Raw genomic sequence first — 21,568 nt, 5'->3', positions numbered from 1 at the left:
ATAGTGAATATTGCCATGGAATGTGAATGTTCAGTTTCATGGAGTAAATCCATATTTATATCCATCCAACAAAAAGAATTTTTTAATGCTTTAATGAACCAATGATGATGCATTATAAATTAGTTAAACATCAGATCATTTGGTTATTATTCCTGCTATGTAATGTCAGTAGGTCTCATTTGAAAAAAAAATCCAGCACATTTGATTCTGCTTCTGCTTGTACAGCTCTTCAATCTCAAATATAATGGATAAGACTCAAAATGCCCTTAAGTGTCTGATTCCAGAATCAAAGAAGGTTAAAAACACTTGCTAATAAGAACCAGAAAAACAGAGCTTTTCTCTTTCTGTTAAAACACGCCTTGGATATTTTAATGTTGACAAATACAGCTAACAAGATATTTCAACTTTCATGTAGGTGAGCAAGTAAGAAAAAACCAACTCCCTTTTGTTTATGTTCCAAAACACAGTGTTGTTTTAATGTCATATCTATCAATATCTCATTAAGAGCTTGTGCCAGCAGGTTAAGCAAAGTACAACGAAAGTTAGTAAGTGTTACATTATTATAGACTCCATAGCTACAAGGTACACACACAAAGTATATAATCATGTTTTGCATTTTTATGGCACCTTTCATCTGAAGATCTAAGTACTTTAATAAGCATTAAGTAATTAAGCTTTCCATTGCCATTAAGAGAGCAGTGAGGAGGCTTGTCCAAGACAACAAGGGAAGAGCTGGGAAGAGAACACAAGATGTTTAGCTTTGCTTATGCAGGTGGAACACCAGACAAGTTTTCACTCCTGTCCTGGGAATCACAATTTATCAAAGCCCACTATCAAGGGTATTTTGCCTCATCTCTTAAAAACCATTAAAAGCCCTCATATTTATTTATACGTTTCCCAGGGTGTATGCACATATGCACCATGTGCATAAACACGCACATGTATATGTACACCTATAGGTACAGACACCATTACATGCAGACATATACATGTACACATGCACAGAGTACATGTATAGACATGCACGGAGCCATAGATGCATCGGTGTCCGCTGACAAAACTCCGCAGTCCTGGAATGAAGTCCAAACTTTTCACTGCAGAAGACTAAGACAGTTTCACCCCGTTTTGTGTTGAACGTTTTTTAAATAAAACTGGGAATACAGAATATTCTGGGAATAACAATGGGAAATTATCGCTCTGAAGGAGTAAAGCTTTACCTTGATATTGCAAACGATTAAATTTCCTATAAAATTTTTAACACAGACTGCTTTCTTTAGGATACAAGATGAAGGACAATACAATTCTAAGGAAGAAATCTGCATCTAGTAAAGGTTAGTGGAGAATTTTAAGAAAATGCAGACTGTAACATTACTCTTACCGTGTTTAAATAATGCAATTCAACATTCTAAGACCTCTTTTTAGGTAGCACACAACTAAACACTAACAGCAAAAATGCGTTAAGGCACTGTTTTAAGTCCAAAGGTATTTCACACTTCATCGTGGAATTCTGCTATGAATAAGGTGCTTGCTAATAGAGGATATGTTTTGAAGTTTACTTCCCACTGCAAGCTGTGTCACCATTTGTCATCTCCTCAGCAAGCACACACAGTCTGTGGAACTTGTTTGACCCTCATCTATCTCAAGTGGGCCTATAAACCAAAGTTATTGACAGCTTTCCTCTATCAGATCCCTCTTTAAAAGAAGCCAGTTTTCCCCAAAGGACAACTTCCGTCTGATCAGAGGGTCATTCCAACAGCAGTTGGCGTGTCCCGAGCCCCGCCAGCACGCGGGAGGCCTTATCCTCCCTCTCGGGTTTTCTGCGGCGCGTTGTCAGCAGGTGCCGCGAGGCGAGCGAGACGAGGCCTCGCGCCCGGCCCGCCCGCCGCGGTTCTGGCGCGTCGCCGTGCGCTGTGGGGACCGCGGAACCGGCACTGCCGGGCGCACTGTGGGGCAGTGCGGGGTGCGGGGGGAGCGCTCCGAGGGCGGTAGGGGCCGCGGTGCGGAGCAGTACGAGGGGCGGGCGGTGCCGGAGCATTGTGAGGACAGTGCGGGGCAGGGAGCGGGCGGTGCGGGGCATTGTGAGGACGGTGCGGGGCACGGAGCGGGCGGTGTCGGAGCGCGGCGAGGGGCGCTGCCCTCACGGGACGCGGCCACTCCGCGCCCGCGGCTCCAGCGGGGAGGCGGGGCGCGCGCAGGCGCCGCGCGCCCGCCGCCGCAGCCCCGCCCGCCGGCGCAGCGGCCCCACGTTACTTTGATGGACAGCTCGGCCTCCCTGCTCTCCTTCCCGCCGACCTTCCCCGCCCCCCCGCGGCGCCGCGGGCCCCGCGCCCTCCCATTGGCCAGCTCCGAGCGCTCCCGCCGCTCCTCCGCAAGAACGTTTCCCAGCGAAAGTCGAGAGGCGGCGCGACTCCGGCTCTCGCCATTGGCCCGCGGGGCCGAGGCGCGTCACGGCCCCACGTTGGCGGCGGGGCCGGCGATTGGGCGGCCGCCCCCCCTCGCGCCGCGGTGGGCGGTGCCGCGCGGCTGGTTAGCCGGCGGAGTGTGAAACCGCGTGCTAATGTAAGCGGCGCGGGCGAGCCCGGCGTGTCCCGCTCGGCCACGGCCGCGCTCCGGTCCCGCCGAGCGCCGCCCGCCAGGCCGCCGCCTCGCCTTGCCCGTGCCCTTGGCCACCGCGGAGCGGACGGGGCGAAGGAAGCCGGCACTGTTCCCGTCCGCTCGGGTTCGGATTTTTTAGCTGGGGAGAACTTTATCCCGGGTCGACGAGGAGCGGCGGGCCGCCGCGGAGGAGAGCGAGGATAAGGATGATGCTGCTGCTGATGTCACCGCGATATATCGCGCTCGGGGGGCTCTGGTGAGACGCGCAGCTCCCAGATAGGCGCCTGCCTGTAGGAGGCTGTGTGTAGTGGTGCCTTTGCACGAAGGAGCTTCTGGTCTGATTTAAACCTCAAACGGACGCTTTTTTTTTTTTTTTTTTTTTTTTTTTTTTTTTTTTTTTTTTTTTTAATCTTCCCCAGCGGGGCTGGTTACTTGGACGCTAAGGCCAAAGAACATCTTGAGGGGTTTGCTTTCCTTTTGTCCGAGGGACTTCTCTGCAACTAACGGGAGAGTCTGCGCTGCGTGTGTGGTACCCTTCCCTCTGCCCTCCAGCGTTTCGTGCATGTGCTGTTGGAGCTGCTCCGATCGGGGACGGCTGTGCAAGAGAGCCCCCGCCCGCCTCCTTCCTCCTCCTCCTGCCTTCCTCCCTTGTTCATCGCTCTGTGTCTTGCTGGTGGTTTGGCCCCTGCGCAGACGCCTGAGAGCAACGCGTCCCTCCCTGGAGACTTTCTTTCGCCCCCTCGCCTTGCGACGGTCCCGCCGCGGACACTGCCGCCCGCCTGCTCAGGCTGGATTTTCCCCTTTTGACACGGCGCAGAATTGGAGAGAGGAGTCACCTCCGCTCGGGCTTTCCGGCCTTACAATCGCATCGACCACTCGCCAGTCGGTGAAGGGGATTATTCGCTCCCGCTGAGGGGCGGCTGTTGCCTCCCGCCTGCGCCCCGTCGGGTCCCGTCCCGTCCCGCCCGGGCCCTGCGGGGCCGCCCTCCGCTCCAAGCGCCGGGAAGGAGCGCCGGTGACCGCCCGCCTTCCCCGGCCACCTCCAGCCCTCCTTGGAACGACAGCAACAAAGGACGCCGCGGCTGGGGAATGTCCCCGCGGCGGGGTCACTGAGTCGCGCCTCGCCCCGCGGCGGGAGGGAAGGGAAGGGAAGGGAAGGGCAGGCGGCCGGCGGGTGTCGCCGCTCCCGTCCCCTCGGCGCGCCGGGTGTGAAGCCGGGGCAGGGCGGGGAGTCTCGCCGCGAGAACCGCGCTGCGAGAGGGACCCGCCGCGGCCGGAGCCATGTTCCCCCAGAGCCGGCACCCCGTAAGTACGGCTTGGGCCGCGGGTGCGGGGCCGGGGCCGGAGCGCACCGCCGGCTCCTTGCTCGGCTGGAGCGGGGGGGAGGGAGAGGAAGGCGCCCTCAAGTTCATTCCCTCCGCGGAGGAGCGGCTGTTCCGTCTGCCGGAGCGGCCTCCTCTACTTTTTGTTGCGTGGGCAACTTACTTGCCTTGGGAAGGACGGCGGGGGGTCGCCGCCGGGCCCGGCGGCATCCGCCGAACACGGTTCCCGGAATGGGGCAGGCTGTGCCTCCCCGGCGGGGGTCGGCGGGGAGGAGCCGGCCCGCCCCGCTTTCCTGTAGCCTTTCCTGTAGCCGGCGGCGGCAGGAGCGGGTGGGTCGGAGCCGGAGCGCGGTTCACCTCGGCCCCACCGCAGATGGGGGACGGGAAGGTGGGTGGAAAGTGCGTAGCGCTCCGGGGCGGGGGCAGACCGGGCTGGGCGCTCTCTCCATCCCTCCGGCCCGGCCGCGATGGGCAGCGCCGCCTCCTTGTCCCCGCGGGACGGCCGAGCAGTGTCTGAACGTGCATCTTTCTCCCGTGCCGCCAACGCGCCAGACCCCGCACCAGGCTGCGGGCCAGCCTTTCAAATTCACCATCCCGGAGTCGCTGGACCGCATCAAAGAGGAGTTCCAGTTCCTTCAGGCGCAGTACCACAGGTGAGCGCCGGCGGGCCGCCCTGGGGCCCGGGAGGAGGGCCGGGTGCCGGCCGGGCGGGGGGCTGCACGGAGCGGGCGCGGCCAGGCGGTGGCGTGCGGCTCGCGGCAGAGCCCGCCCGGGGACCCCCAGGGGCCGCCAGGGGAGCGCGGGCAGCCCCGGGCCGGGCTCGGGCCCCCGGGAGAGCGGGACGCGCGGGGGGACCCTGCCCTCCCCTGCCCTGCCCTGCGCGGGCCCGTGCTCCCCCGGCAGCTGCCAAAGCTGAGCTGGCGAAAGTGGAGCCTTCGGCGCCTCCGTGTATTTGAAAAAACACAGTATGTCTTGGGAGCCCGTACGTGGAGGGGTCATTTCAGTATATCAGGAGAAGACCTGCGCCAATTCTGTGGCACGGCGCATTAAGGAGGGTACTTCTCATGTTTGCTCGTTTGCGTGTGGTGTTAATGCAAAAGTTATTAAAACTCCAGCGTCTGGTTGTTAAGAGCCAGGGAGAATGGTTAAAATTCACAAATACTTAGAGTAGTAACACAGAGTTTACCAGAATCCGTGGAAATTGTGGGACGTGCTCCCCGTTCCTGCTCTGCCCTTCAGAAGTTCTTTTGTGGGTGTGTGCTTGCTGCTGAGGTCCTGTCACAGAGATTTAAGGTACAGGTTCTTTTTGACTCTAGACATCGGGTGTTAAGGAGCATTAATCTTCCTTGATTTTGTACTTCTGTGTGCCTGGAATATTTGGAGGGAAGTAAAAGTTTTACAGTTTTCCCAGTCAGAAATCTCTTAGTTTTAGTTATGCTTCCTCTTCCTTTACGTATGATACTGTAATCTTACCAAAAATCATTAACTTGCTTCAGCAATTTATTGCTTAACAAATGCAACGTAAACTCTAAGCATCCGGTTTTGTAGTTGTAAGTGAAAAATACTGTTTGCACACTAACTGTTCCATAGGATGTTCACAAGTATCATTTAAAAAATCAGTTTGATAGAAAACAAAGGGAACATTGAGGCTCTTCGTGAAAATAGTCAGAATTATATCACTGTTTGTGATGTAAGTTTGTGCAAGTGCCAAATGCAATTTATTTTTGTTTATGAAAACAAAAATGGAAAAGAAACTTGCCAGTAAATGATAGTTAGAATTACCAGTTTTCAAGCACTGGGCAAGGTAACATTTGCTAGAATATATTTAAAGTAAGAATTACGCTCAAGTTGTAACTGTAAAAGTGAGTGATGTTACTTGGCAGTCATTTACTAAATGCTGTATAGAAAGAAATGCCTCTTTTTTATCTTTTTTTGCTCCTGAGAAGTACTTCAGAAAAATTCAGATGCCATTCTAACTTGTAAGTTGTAGCACTTAATAGCAGCTCTTTGTCAAAAGTATGAAGAGTGGGTATGTTTAGGTTCTGTAGACAGTTCAGGCCTCATGCAGTACCTATGAAGTATTCTGTAAATTTCTTCTTTGGCCCTTTTATTTCAAGTATGAATTAAGACTTTCTATATTGCAAGTTAGTTTATGAAGCTTTTTAAATTGGCAGCTTCTCTCTAAATACAAATAGGGAGGGTAGATGTCAAAAAAAAATAAAAAGACGTGTTACATTAAAGCATGATCTATTTTATAGCCTTAAATTGGAATGTGAGAAACTGGCAAGTGAAAAGACAGAAATGCAGAGGCATTATGTGATGGTAAGTATATTTGTTTTTATCTCTATTTCAGTAAATATCTCCTAATACAGTGTAAGTCGGCGTAAGAAAATAATGTATGCTCATTTATTTGCAGTACTATGAAATGTCGTATGGATTAAACATTGAAATGCACAAACAGGTAAGACATTTTGTTTTCTAAGCCGCAAAATCTGCAGTCTGTCTGGTGCATTTAAATGTAGCTATGTTGTTTATGCTCGGATGACTGTATCGTGCCTGAATCAATAGCCTGATTTGTAGCCTGATTAGTAGACCTTTGCCTACCTCCTGTCAGATGAGGTGTAGATTAGGTTAAACAGCAATGCCTTTTTTGGTATTGGTCCTGAAAGACTGTGGCATAAATAGGAAAGATCTTGTTATCTGTGGTTTTAAAAATGCAGTTCAGTACTTTACAAGTTTGGGGGGTTTTGCATTGGGTTTTTTTGTTTTGTTACTGGTAGGGGCTCTCACATGTAGAACTGATCCTGTGTCTGTGTAGCATATGTAGTCATAGTTACTCAAATCCCTGCCTTATAAAGGTAGGAAGAGATTAGTGATTTGGAAAGCTCTAGTTATGACTATGAGTTTGCAAGTTCCCATAAAATTCACACTTATGGCCACTATAATGGTGAATAAAAAGAGTATTGAACTGGAACAAGACACTAAGGACCTCATGAGAGAAGAAAAGCTAAATGATTGCACAGCCCAGAGGACCCTCAATTGAGTAGTCATTGTCTGCCAAATAAAGCATTAATGGCAGGGTGTAAGTATTCTGTAGATATGCTGACATTCACTTTTTCATCAAGATGCTAGTACAATAAGTCTTTCAGAAATCGATGGCCTCTTAAAAAAATTATCATTAGATGAAGTTGCACAGTTGGACACATTTCAAAGTGCAACAATACAATTCTTTCTTGATGTGTATGTGCTATTTCATCTAAAACTCTTGTTTCATTAAATTAAAGAGCATGGCTGACCGGCTAGGGCACGGTGAAGAAATTGATTAGTTCAGGCTTCAGATCTTCAGTATATTCAAAGACATTCATTAAGCAAGTGAATTACGGAGTTGAATTTTGCTTTTGTATCTAACCCTTTGAATTCGTTTTTGTTGTTTGTTTTGTTTTCCCCTAAAAAATATCATAGTTGGTAAGGTGGCATTGTAGTTCTGTGATAGCTTTCTATCTGCAAATCTGGGTAGATATTCTTTAGGGCTTTGGAGGTATGCTTGTTTCAATTCAAAATGCCATTAAAAGGAGTTGTATTATGACAACCTTTTTTTTTTTTTTTTTTTTTTTTTTAGTAATGCACCAAATAACCAGATGGAACAGCAAGCTTAGTACTTGACTTGGTTCTGTACTGTAGCTTAACTAATTTTCTTGTGGCTTCTGTTTTAGAAGTTTTTCTGTGAGGTGATTTTGCATAGCTTTATGATTTTGAGATTTTTTTTCTTGCATTTTTTCTCTTTGACAACTTCTTGGCATACTGTAACCTGTGATGAAGCCAGTATCTGTATAGAAAGCTCGTTTGCTGCAAAGTAGATATTATTTTCAGGAGGTCTTTGAAGAGAATGTGTGATTTCAGTTAGTGTGCTAGGAATTAACTTTAAGTAAAATCAGTTAAACCCACAAGATTAAAGTGGGGGAGAACTAAGGTCTCCACTTTGACCTTAGCATATCTATAATGGTTTAATGTTCTGTATGTATGGCAATTAGAATTATGTACCCAGTAGGCAGTGATACTTTGGAAGCTTTTATGATTTATGACAGAGCATTGTATCTATGTTATTTGTAGCTGGAGAGAGTAGTGTGCACTTGCGCTGTGTGTCCTGTTAAGAAAAGAATAGGCTTTTGAAGGTATAAATACATTTCTCTGTATGTGAATCTCAGATACTATGCTCTTACATATTAAGTAATTCTAATTTCTGGTAAAAGTAGCACCTTCATTTTCAAGGCTTTTGGTTCAGATGCCTGCAGTGAGGATGCCAAATGGTATTGCAGTTCAGTATGTAGGTGGCCTTAAATTACAGGAAGGAAAAAAAAAAAAAAAGCCTAACAATGACATTCTTCTGAATTTCTACTGCTAACGATAAGTTCTGAGGAGGCTTTTGACAGATAGTAATCATAATTCTTATTAACTGGTGACGTCTACCCCCAAGGGTGTAGCCAGGCTCAAATTGATGCTTTTTGCTGGCTGATCACCAGCGTGGCCTAAGTGCTCATTATGTTGTAGAAAGGGCCTTTGGAGCTCTCATTACATTTGACAGGAATTCTCTCTAGGGGGAAACTGGGCATTAGCTAGACTCCTGACAGGCTGAAATTATTCCTGCTTTATGGCTTATAACCAAATGCTAGCAAGGCATCATCAGGGGACACGAAAAATTGTCATTTCTGACAACATCTTTGTTACTGGAAAATGCAGTGATGGGGAAACTTTCCAGTGAACAAGCTTTAACATTTTTAAGGTCTTCCTCCTGTTTGGATGCTGTACTTGCTCTGTGTGAAACTCTTCAGACTGCTTGGGTTGCTGTTAGAAAAACAAAATTACACTGCAGCAGAGCTTATTTATGGAGTATGGTGTGTACATCATTGTTAAGGTACAGTCACTTAGATAAAATGAAGTGTTTGCAGTTAGCCTGCATGTAAATGAGTTTGAGTTCTTGTACTGATGGATTTGTGTCAGCAGTTCTGTCTTAATTTAATTTAGTAATCTGTTATAATTTAACTAAAATAAAGTTAGTCAAGACTTGAATGTGATTATAAACGGACTTAACTGAAGTGAACTTTGCATACACAAACAGTTGTACTGGCAGAGCTTTTTAGTTGAATATGTTGCATTTAAGTCCAAAAATGGCCATGGTAAGGCTTCCCTCACAAATCTAGCTTTGGCCCTTTGCAGTGTTTAACTGCATGAGGTGTGCTTAAATAAAGGTGCTGCTGCTTTTCAACCCACTGGCTGAATAGTCAAAAAAATAATCTTTTTGACACGTTGTCTGGTTTAGATTTGGTTTTGTTTGTTTCCTTTTTTTTTTTTTTTTTTTTTTTGTGTGTGTGTAGGTTTTTAAACCTCTCTAACCTAAGAATTCCAAGTATTTTTTCTTAAGAGCATGTTTTATGTAAACACTTACACCATATTCTTAGAAACTATTTTAAGGTGAATAATTACTGACCAAGTTTTGCATTCCTGAAACAGAAACAACCACCTGAGGATTTGTTTAGGTAGATGTGGGTTGATTTAGATGTTGTTTTCATATGTGTCAAAACAGAATGAATAAGAGCATTGTATGATCTCAATTTTCTTTTCTGTGTTATACTGTCCAAGTGAGATTCTCCCCAGTGTGACATCTGCGGCTGGCAAGGCAGATGAATCAACTACTAGTGCCAAGATGAAGAGTTGGTTGGGTGTTAAAAATCTTGCTGTACTTAGAGTTGCTGCCTTTGGCTCCTAGGGCACTGCATCTTTATTTTCGCCAGCTCTGCTTGTCATCTTCATAAGTCAGAAAATAAGGTTTCCTGCGCATTTAATGTCTAGATTGGTGAGGTGCAAGATTATCTTTTGTTCATTGGCAGACAGCCACAGGAAAAAAACCATCAGTGCTGGAGCAAGTGCTAGACTTATAAACTACTACACTGTCTGGGTTTCTGTTATCCCAACAGTTACGGCAAGGTTTCCTTCTCTTTGGGTGGGTCTTTTTGATCTCTGTGACCTGCCTGGAGGCAGACCTGTCATTCAGTAGCTTGCCTGTTGTAGAAAAGTATACAAACTCCAAAGCTGCATTGAGTTAACCAGTTGTACAGGAGTTACATCTCCGTTTTATCCTGGACTGTTCTGTGGAATAATTTCTAATGCTTCATGGCAAAGGACAAAGTCTTCTAATGATATCTCGTTAGAATATCAGTCTTCAGGAGAGGGTTAAACAGGAGGGAATTAAGGAGCTTAGTTAGCTCTCTGCGGCTCTTGAGTAGATGGCTTTGCTGTTGAAAGGGATTTAAAGATAAATTAATTTTCTTCTTTTTTCCTACATTTTAATTATTGGAATGAAAAACTTCTTAAGGTTTTGAGGGTGTGCAGTGAATATTTCAGAAGCATTTTACAGTTGGCACAGCCGCAAAAGATGTGCAAAAATTGTTTTAGAAGAGAAAATGGTAGGATTGATTGTTACAGTATTTTTCTCTGAAAAAATTGTACTTATTCTACAAATATTTGGTTTCTAAATGAGTATAATTGTGTCAGCAGCCTAGCCATTTCAATCACAAATAGAGTTGCCAGTTTGAAAGAGAAGAAAAGACTAGAGTAATTACCTCAACTTTCGTGACTTTTGAACCATGTTTCAAGCTCGAGGCCAACATTATTGTGAAGGAGTTATCTGATAGATTGATGGTACTGTGAAGTGCATCTCCATGTGGCTTTCACATAACCATGTTGTCAGATACTTAATTCAAAAGTGTGTCACAGTGTAAACACTGTACATACGTTAAATAATGCCTGTTCCTCACAGAGCCAGAGTGAGAAACACTATTCCTACCAGCTGCATTGTTTAAGTTAAATTCCCTTGCATTGCTGGGGCTTGCACTGCCACATCTGTTGATGTACTTTTTGTACCTGTTCAGTTGGAGGGAAGGAAAAAAAAATACTAGTAACTTTTGGGGTAGGGGGAAGAGTGAGAGAGGAGATGCTTTGTGAATGTGCAATATCCTATTGTCACAACAGATTGTGTGGGGAAAGCTTAATGGTTTTCCTCCTTCTGCTGGTCATTGTACCAAATCACACTGAGCATTTGAATTGCCTTTCATCCCTCTCTACTTAAGTGTTTGCAGCAAAGGGCTAAAATTGCAGTGTCTCCTGTGCAAAATGGAAAATTAAGATCCTTCAGGCTTGATAGATTTCCACTAGCATAGAGTAAAAGCCTTTAAAACCAATTTTAGATCAACTTGCACTTATCAGAAGACTGCACAGTGCTTATTTTAAAAATTGTAACAGTTTTGAATGGAATTAATGAAATTACTTTTCCACTTGGGGTAAGATTTAGGGATATCTAATGGCAATTATGTCTACTATTGTCACTTTCCACATCACACTTCTTAGTTGGATCCTTAAGGGTAGATATTTGAACAATATTTTGTTACATAGTTCCTCTCAGAACAGATAAAAATAAAGGCAGGAGCAATTCATAGTTTTATCACCATTTAACTGTCAAGACAGCTAGTTGAATAGACTAGTCCTTACGATTACTTGGTGACTATGGCTTTTAAAGTTCTTGTAAGTTGATCCCATAGTCAAGCTGAATTTCCAGCTTGTGTTTTTCTAAGTATCAAGTTTCTACTTAAAACAGTTTTCTGGAGGTAATATTGCATGACATGTCGGGGCAACTTTCTAGTTGTTCAACTTTCTAGTGTTTGACCTGCCCTTATTGAGAAGGATTTTATCCTTCACCAACTGGGAGTTTGCCTTTCCGCACTGGTAACCATTGTGTGCCTTTTGTTCTGCTATTGTACACCTCCAAGAAGGAGCTGACATAGTCCTCTCCGTAATCACTTCTTTGTTAGCAATGAGGTCTCCTCTCCCATTAATCCCCCTTCTTCTTGAAGCTGATAAGGCTATTTTCTCCCTGATATGATGTGTGCTCTGATTGCCTGGTCATCTTACTGGTGACACTTAGAGACTTGCTCCAGTTCAGCAACATCTTCCTTCTGACTAGACAAGGGGAACAGACGGGGGAATAATTTCAAACAGCCAGTTGGTTACATTCATTCTCCTGTGTCCTTGCATGAGGTGTAGCCTTCATCAGCAAGAGTGTGGGGCTGATGCATATTCAGATTGTTCTCCAGAGCCCTCCTCTGCAAAACTGCTTTCTAGTGTGTTTCCACCAATGCTGTGCTGTTGTGGGAAGAAAGTTGTTCCTGATTTAGGACAACCTCCCAGCTTTTTTTGCTTTGGACCTGGTTTCCATTGTTACTTGATGGGCCCTGCTTCTCAGGACAGAAGCTGTTGATACCTAGCTGCGTTTTCAATGGAGTCAAAATGTTATAACAGTCATCTGTATTGACTCCTTTTCAGGTTGGGCAGTCCCAGCTTAAACAGTTGTGTAGCTTTCTTTGATCAATTTCTTTGCTTTTCACTCAACCTTTTTTAATTTTTAACTTAGACTTTTCAAATAAGGAAACTAGAACTATGTGTAATTCTCAGGATGCTGATGAACCAGAGATTTGTAGTACCACCTTTTTCTGTTCTGGATGGTTTGTTGTTGTTGTTGTTGTTGTTGTTGTTGTTCTGTTTTGTTTTGTTTGTTAAATTTTACTTTTTCTTCAGTAAAATTTCCAAGTTTTTCCTTTTGACTGCCATGAAATGCTGAACTGCTGGAGGCACCTTTCACATTTGAGTTCTTGCTCATGAATGATAATTGTAAGTTCAGGAACCATAATTTTGTGTGGCTAGGGATGTCTGCTCCTAGTGTGCGTAGATTTTGTTTATGTATGATTGTTTCATTGCCCATTTACTCCTGTAAGGTCTCCTTGCAATTCTTTAGCTGTTGCTTTTACTGTCTTATGGACAAAATGTATTTCTATTTCCTTGCAGCCTTTGTATTTACTTTCTTTCTAATTCTTTTATGGAGCAAGTTCTCTTACTCGCTGCTTGCTGTCTTTTCTAGGCTGTGCTGCTGATCACATTAGTAAAACAGATTGCAGCAAAGGCCCCTGTGAAACTCCATCAGTTAACTGTTTCTGGCATAGTGCTGGAGGTGATTGAAAAGTGGATTAGAGCTTGCTGAAATTGAGTTTAATCTTAACTGAACTCTAGTTAAATCAGGTTAGACTTAAAAATCAGTTATTTCCTGAGGTTGTCTTCTTTAAGAAAGAAGCCCTAGTGCTACACAAACAAAAACCCCTCCAACAAAACTAAAACTTTAAATATTGCAACCCTGTGAAATAAGGCTATTAGCCTTTTTTGATTCCAATTTCACTTGAAATTATTATGATTATATTTTATAAGTTAGAGATTTTAATATTGATTCCATAGGGTTGTATGAATCTTGAGAGCATCAAGGTGGGCTGTTTGGGTTTCTTTTGTTTTGAGTGTTGAGTCTTATTTCAGTTGTTTTCAAGCCTACTTATAAAATACACTTTCTAGTTGGATGAAATCAGTTCAGGAAATATGTTTGAGTGTCCATGAACTTTTTAATAATGATAATATTCTGTGTCTAATGAGAAATTGCAGAGTGTATTAGAAAAGTGTAGTCACTAATTGGGGATTGGCTAAGTCGCTCCCACCTTTTCTTTATGTTCTTTGGAACATTAGCTCTTTGTGAACAAATTAGCACTGATGATTAAATTACAGATTAAAGTTCTTTGAGGGGTGTTAGGTAAGCTTTGTGTCAGGGCTGTCTGTCTGAAAGTATTTTGTACTTCTTACACGATCTGAAGAGCTAACTAGCCTTTTTGGCTAGGTGATGACAAAACAGAAAACTTGGGCTAATTTGTGTTTTGGTTTAAGACTTCTTAGTTTGTTTGGGTTTTTGGATTTTTTTTTTTTGGTCCCCCTCCCTCAGCAACATGGATGCTATCTTTTTTCTGTTTGGTCTTTATTTCTTTGTCTTGAAGCTTTTTGATGTTTGTGTAAACAGTTGGTCAAAGCAACTTACTTGTAAGGTGACCAGTCACTGTATTGATAAGAACAGACACAATAGAAAACTGCATTAGCAGGCAAGCCGTTGGGATTTGCAGTAAATATATTACAGAACACAAGTGCATTGCCGATACTGCTTGTTTAGCAGTTTGCAAGGGCAATGGTAGTATGGATTTTTGAATTAGAAGGGAAGGACTGATCTTTCTGTGTGCTGGAACATCACACAGTTGATGGCTGAGGATAAAATTGATTTAGAGAACAAAATGCTGCCATCTCTATTTGTGCCATTTTAAAGGCTTCTATGGATTAGAAAGCAAAAACAAAAGATAGCTTTCATTTTGGAGAATGGGAGCAAGAATAGGTATGCTTGCTGAGCTGCATCTTGATAAGATATTAAGTCTATGAGAACCTGCTTTTGTTAGCTCAAGAAAAAAGGGGATCTGAAGCCGGATGAGTTTTATGATCTGTGAAAATCTGCCTATTTATGCATTTGTTTTTAAAGTGTTCTAAATGCCCTTGAAATGCCATGCTCTCAGCTTCAAGACATGATCATCTCAATTTTAAGTATAGAAATTTGAATTAAGCTCGGGAGAAGGGATGAAAACCCTACACTTTCTTGGGAAAAATGACTTACAGAAAGATCATTCTTTTGTACTTTTGCTTCAACAGTTTCTATTTACAGCAAAGTTTTACAGTTTGTTTCATTAAAAAAAAAGGTAAAACATTTGTCTTTCTTTAAGGTATAAGGGTATAAGGTCATTCTGAATTTCTGTTGTTGTAACTGGCTATAAGATTTCCAGCCATTACATTTCAGACAGTAAACTTGTCTAGCTGTCTGTGGCCTCAGATGGTGACTATAAATTGTCAGTTAAACGAATGCAAAATTTTCAACAAGACTTTTAGGTTGCCTTAGGTTGTTCCTTCAAACTGAAATATGAACTCTAGTATCACGTCACTAGCAGAGACCTAGTGCCTCCCTGTGTCCTCCTAGCAGGATCAGCTATACTAGTGTCATTGCTGATAGGATGCTTGTTCTGTCTGTCAGCAGAGACTTCAACAGTAGTGGCAACCCTCAAGCTCTTCAGGTAGCAGATTGCTTTTATGTCCTTGCTGTTGAAGTGCTTCTTCAGCTACAATTTCAGTCTTTTCTCTTGTAACTTCAGCTCTTTACTTTGCATTTTCTTCGCCCTGAATAAGGAGTGCAAATCATTCCCCTGCCTTCCAGAACCATGCTGCATACCTCTAGAGTTGAGTGCTCATTCTCTGAATGGTGTTGCCCAGCTGAAGTACAGTACGCCAGGGGAGGAAGTGCCGTGCTGAGTAGTATAGAAGGTTTGCTTAGAATACGGCCTACTGTGGTGGCAGCCTTTTCTGCAACAGCCTGCTATTGACTTATGTTCAACTTCTGATCCTCTGTGACCGAGGGATTCATTCCTAAGGCCCATTATTTCCTTTTCTTTTATGTTCCTGTCTAGGCATGCTATGGGCCTTTATCCCTGTCCTTTTTACTTTTCAGTCCATTTTTCTATTCACTGTAAAGTGAGTTCTGAAGCTATTCTCCAGCATATTCTGTCTTTCTCAGCTTGAAACTCTTTGCAAATTGAGGATTAGGGTAAATGAAGAGATCTTTATGCTTGTTAGTGGGAAATACTAAAAAATACTAGACCTATCAGGAATGCAAAACTTCTTAGTTTCAAAAAAAAAAAAAAAAAGCCAACTGATTTTATCCACACATGGTTTAATAATAAAGCACTTTTGTCCTTGTTCTCATTTTGCTGTGCTGCTAGTGTTGTTCCTAATAATGCTGTGACTGTCAGATTCTTAGCAAAGATGTTAACATCATCTGCCTCTCTTATTTGTAATTACTCCACCTTTTTGGACTTTGCATAATTCTGTTGTTTTCTGCTGAAAAATATTTCTGAGTTGTGGTTTTTTATCTGTTTCACTTCAATTTTTGTGGATAAGAGGCTTTTTAATGCCTATAGTTGAGTAATTTAGCTGGAGTTCTTTACTCTTTCATTTGCTCTCTTTTGTTAGCCACTATCCTCTCATAGTTTCCTGTCCATTTGATTTTTGAGGTTCTACAAGGTGTCCACTAGCTGCTCAGTCTTCATTAATGTGCTTTTTGTATTTCATCAGATTGAGTCAGTATGAAGATATTTTACTTGGAAGTCTCCCTCACATTTCTTTGCTTTTTTGATGCCTTGGATTGGCTACCTAGAATAGAGGCTAGACAAGATAAGAGAATAAAAGTAGATATTTATTAAAGGCCTTCAACAGGTACACCTTGGGCAGTCAGAAGCCTCCCAGAGACTATACCCAAAATGGACCATGGTCATGAGTTTTTCAGAGATATATAAGTTTGGTCCATTTACATATAAGGGGTTAATTGTCCAATTACAGCTTCAGGTAATGAAGTCATATACTCCCAGTTTGGTCCCCACCCCACCCCCTGCAACTCACTTGAGTTTCAGGCCTAAAGGAATTGTTTTAAAGGTTTTGTTTTGGACCAAAATGTGAAGACAGTAACTAACACTCTGTATGGAGTTTAGAGTTCTACAGTAAAGCAGTACAAGATTTGAAAAATATAAAAGCTGAAATCCTAAAGCATCAGTTTAAGCTGCAGTGTTGACCTTACATGACCAGTAATTTATAATAAATAATTTGTAATAATTCTAATATAGTTAAGATGCATGCAAAAAAGCATGGACTTTCTGGCATTCTTGATGTCTCTTGACCATATCTTCCCTTTTCTGAATGAGAGGATCAAACCTGACTATTCCAATCTGTAAGCAGAAGCTTTACTTAAGTTTTTTCTTAGTTCTGGCATAGATGCTTTTGTGCTGTATGTGTTTATACTGCCTCACTGGATTTAGCTTCCACTTCATGTGTGCTGTCCTGTTTGTGTGAAGTCAGTGAAGAATCTGAGATTTAGTCTCTTGGCAAAATTCCATCCTTCCCATTTTCCTCTCCTTTCCACTTCCACGTGTAGATCTATTAACTGTCATCCATGTCCTTAATGTTGTTTCAAAAAGAAAATGTCATCTCACCATGATGCCATTTGATCTCCCTCATCAGTAGCAGGTTCTATAAGGCTTAGCAGTTGGGATGTCCTTTTCTGAAGTTTTACTTGTTTTTCATTTCCTTCCTTTCCTGGTCATTATAAATTGCAGTGATTTCAGTCTTCAAATCAGATTTTTCTATTTAGACTGTTTCAATGCGCTCTTGTCTATTAGAATGAAGTTTAGATGTTCTTTTTACTATTGTTTCTATTCTGTAAGCAACAGAATATATTTAAAAATAATAAAATGGTAAGAAATTTACTGTCATGTTCCCACAGTTATGCTGAGAGATTTGTGAACATTTTCCCCCACACAGTGAAAATATCCATTATGTTCATCTTCTTTGCAAATCCTGTGTGGTGGGTAGTTCCACTAGTTACTATTAAAGGAGCTGTCAATCCCTCTTAACTTATTATTCATTAGTGAGTCACCTGATAGTACCTGAAGCATTGATATGAATGAGTGTTTAAATAATTTTTCTGACTTGATAGATTTTTGAAACTGAGCTGTGAATATAGTAAGTATTTTAAAACGGTGAAAATACATTTAAAGTAGAGTAGTACATGTGGCTTAGTTGGTATGCTTAATTTGGTAGCTATTTCTAAAGTGTGATTGTAGCATAGTGATTAGTTACCCTCCCAGTAATTCAGACCATTGTCTTAATATTTCTCTTTTGTTGGATGGCATGCTTATTCTAGTAAATAAATTCTGGTGCTACTGCTCTTACAGTTTTACTTGAATGTTGATGAAGACAGAACCCTGACTGGGAGCTTTATTATTGACTTGCATAGTGTAAATGTATGTGCTTGGTTTGAGGAACTTTATGCTCTAATTTTTTAGAAACTATTATTCCAGGTACTTCTCCAGCTGTGTAAGAGCTTTGATTTTCTACTGTCATCCCAATCAAGTGGCTCAGTGCGACAAGTACTGAAAAGATATTTGCAGAGATTCCAATGTGGCTTTTGGGAGTGAGAGCAAAAAAGGAAGTAGATTTAAAATAACATCCTAAACTAAATGAAGAGCCCCTGGTGCTTTCCTGGTAGGAGTGTAGCAGTTACAGATACTTTTTATTTTTTACAGTTACTTTTTATGCTCTTTTATCTTTCTGTTTTCTTTGTATCTTCGTTACTGTGTAATGCAGTGTTGCTCAGTTGTCCAGAGTAAATCAAGTTCTTAGTGACCTTAAAGATAATATCTAGCAAAGTGTGCTGGATGATTTTGGAGACTGTGCTGCTTACAGAGCACCATAACAACTTGTTAGAGTGTAGTCAGATGAGAAGAGGGGAACTCATTGATAGCTTGTGTTTCTCTCAAAAACCTCTGCTCCCATCTTGGTTCTCCTGATACTTTGGGCTGTTCTACTGGATGGATGCCACCTGTGAGTTTGTTTTGCTCCCTGATATAGTGGTCTACTAAGCTAACCCTTTCCCACCTTGTATTATAGTAATGTTTTCTGCCCGACTAATTGTTGAGGTGTTTGGCAGGTCTCTAGATGTCTGCAGTATGGTTCAAAGAAATTGTGTCCCTGGAGGCAAAGGTGGCAAAGACCTCTTCTGGATTGGAGTCAGCTTTTGATTCACTCAGCATCTCTTGGAATCTAAATAAAAGTGGGAACTCTGTGTCCTGGAAAACAGCTTGAAAGTAAAACAAAGCTGTGTACTCACTTAAGAGATTTAAATGCTTCTCTGTGTATTTAAGGTTAGCTTAGGCTTGGAAACTAAACAATGGAACTAAAATTTAGATAAACACACCTTTTGTAGTTGTGAGTGCTTAAGCAACATGGACTGAAGTTAGATTAAAGGAGAAATGTGATAACTGCCCTCTTTAGCCAAGTTTAAGAAGAGTCTTGACATGGTGAAGATGTGGGAAAGGAGCACTTAGACATCCTGACAACAGATTCTTTGTTGCCAGTTGGCTTTGTTTCAACAGGATTTACAGCTGTAAATGGGATGGGCAGTTGTGTACAGTGGTTCATTGAGAGTTACACAGAGCCTCTCTCTATTATTATAAAGTGTTGAAATTACACATCTGAAATATATCCAGTCACTTTACAATTGAATGAGATCCAAATCTGTAGTAGATATTTGGCAAGTGTACCTGTTGTCTTGTGCATCATATGTAGCTTATGTTTAAATTAATGTGACCTTTCCATAATTTAAACGAACATCTAGGAGGATTCAGATAAAAGTAGTTTAGGCACTGAATTAAAGCCCACTAATTTCACTTTGGAAACTATGTAGCATTCTGTGGCTTTAAAACTTTGAATCTTTATTCTGTTAATATTTCTGCTACTTCCTCCTTTACCCACTCCCACTTACGATATGGTGGTGTTTTGGTTTTTTTCATTGCTAAAGATTTTACGTTTTAGTCTTCTGGGGTTTTAATATCATCTTGGGGTGACTGATCTCACAATTAAAATGTGGGGCAGAAGGAAAACTGTATTTATGTCATGCTAAACTGAAGTTTATGCCCAAAGTACAGAGATTATTTCTGTTGCTGAAATGAATGCTACCCATTGCTTCTTGTCAGATTGAGTACCAAGTATCTGTTGAGAATAAACCTTCCCATTCCTTCCTATTGGTGAGAGTATTAGTGATGACAGTGTTTATAATTTAAAATACAGTTGGAAGGCAAACTTCCGCAGTTTGTCACAGGTTGGTTAATACGGCAGTAGAAGGGAGATGGATGTGGCTACTTGTGCAAGTCTATTACTCAGGAGGCCTGTAAATTTGATTGGCTGCTGCAGTTCTTCCAGAATCACTAGATTTGAGAGCAATAGAAAGATAAGATATCCAATTACCCAAATGATTTGCAGGGTTAGCCAACGTTGTCATGGAAACGCAAGTTGGAACAAATTAAATTTTAAGCAATAAAATAATCTTAAAGCACGTCTGGGAACAAGAAAATTTGGCAGTGGCACTTACCTGAATTGAATCTTAGTTTGACGCACTGTTGTTTGACATTGATATACAATGGGGGCCTAAACTTTTAAATGGCATGTTGCCTTTATTTTTTTTTTCTTTTGCAGCCATTGCCAAAATGGAATGTAGCATATTAATTTTAAATAAAAGGGCATTCATAATATATGCATATCTCTGTGCTCAACCTGGATTCAATAACTCGTGAATAGCAAAGTTCACAGAATGCTAGCCTTAATCATTTGAAGCTTTTGAGTGTTTGGGTTTTGAGATTTAATTATAACTCCAACATCCCCTCATCCCCTGAATTCTTAGCAACCGAGTTTTGAAGGTGCTAGAGTCTTGCTGTAGCAAGTACTAACAAAGCATGCAGAACGCTAAGCACAGTGAAATGTCTCTTACTGTAATTACTCTCTGTATGTGTATGCTTTTTGTTGTTTTTGAAGATCTCGATCACAAAAAGAATAAAAGCTTTGTCATTTGAGTGCACTGCTTGTTTCAATGATACTGTTGGAAAAATTAAATAAATAAATTAAAATTAATACTCACTAAATGGGTATTAAACTTCAGTACAAGATTAAAATATACAGTTTCTTACTACATTTCACAAGTCTTTGAGTATTTGAATGAGTTCTGGCTTGCAGCAGGGATTAAAAAAGAATGGTCAAGCCTGTCCCGTAAAGAGGACTTTTATTCACATGCCTTATAGATAGATGGAGATGAAAACTGGGCTGAGGTCAAGGCATTTGCAGTATTCTCATAGGCTTCGATTTTCTTCTCATCCCCACCACAGATAATCTCAAATGATTCAGTAATGACCAAAAGTGCAACATTGACCTTTCCTCCCCAGTGGATTACTGTGTTACACGTTGTAAATGGCAGGAAGTCCATTTTGTCTTTCCAGGAGTTCAGTGTTGTACTTGGCTTTCTAAGTCTTGAAAGTGTAAGCAGAGGCAGAGTGTTTTAAGTATTCTAAAGCTTTTGTGAATGTGTTTTAACAGTATATTATTCCTTTCTGTGCAGTAAAGGTTGATTCTCTCATTCTTTTTCTTGAAGGGCATGAATTAGGACATGATTATTTTGTTATTATCACAACTTTGAAGTTTTTTACTTTACTTTTAATCATGTTGTTCCTAAGCCATATTTTTCCAAATTTATTATAAATTTTATTTTCAAAATTGGATCAAAATAATAGCATAAATAAAAATTTAGTAAATAAGAATACCTAAAGCCATCCTTCAGCACTAGTGATAGAGTGCTTTCAGGTCTGATCTAACTTTGTGATACTGGAAGTTCAGTGCAGGAAAGAATAACCTTCTGTCATAAAATGGACATTTTTAGCTAACCATTGCTTTGTAAAATAAAGTGGACAGTTTAATAATAATGGAGCAGCTGTTGCAGCACAAGTGATTGCTAAAACTGTGTTCTAAGATTTAATTTTTGTCTTAAATCACCATTGATGCTATAGCTGAAGTTACTTCTGGGATGTATATTTGGTAGACAATGGTTGGAACAAACACGAAATTGCTCCTGTTGAAATCTCTGAAGCTGAAAGGGGGTTAACTAGTTCTCAGAGGAAGTCTGTTTTCTTCACTCAGAAGTTAAACTGCTGGTTCCCATAAGCTAGGGCTTCTTACAGTAGAACTAAAATATACATGGGTGTTTTTTATGCTATGAAATAGAATTTGGATACTTGTATTATATTTCCTTTCAATTTCATTGCAAAAACTTG

General features: G+C 41.8%; 1 protein-coding gene across 3 annotated transcripts in view; it reads left to right on the top strand.

Moving 5' to 3' along the window:
* The first annotated feature begins 3,826 nt into the window (after window positions 1–3,826).
* Window positions 3,827–21,568, top strand: part of LOC310922418 (transducin-like enhancer protein 1) — a 77,278-nt gene continuing 59,536 nt past the window's right edge. For all 3 annotated transcript variants that reach the window (XM_083882977.1, XM_083882976.1, XM_083882975.1), the window contains exons 1-4: window positions 3,827–3,900; window positions 4,470–4,570; window positions 6,176–6,239; window positions 6,334–6,378. In XM_083882977.1, coding sequence (XP_083739103.1) covers window positions 3,877–3,900; window positions 4,470–4,570; window positions 6,176–6,239; window positions 6,334–6,378 — 234 coding nt within the window. In that variant the 5' untranslated portion in view covers window positions 3,827–3,876. The remainder of the gene's footprint in view (window positions 3,901–4,469; window positions 4,571–6,175; window positions 6,240–6,333; window positions 6,379–21,568) is intronic.

The sequence above is a fragment of the Zosterops lateralis genome (assembly GCF_965231275.1).
Source record: "Zosterops lateralis genome assembly, chromosome: Z".
Classification (NCBI taxonomy): Eukaryota; Metazoa; Chordata; class Aves; order Passeriformes; family Zosteropidae; genus Zosterops; species Zosterops lateralis.
Note: the sequence above shows the minus strand (reverse complement) of the source record. Positions and strands in the feature narration are given on the sequence as shown.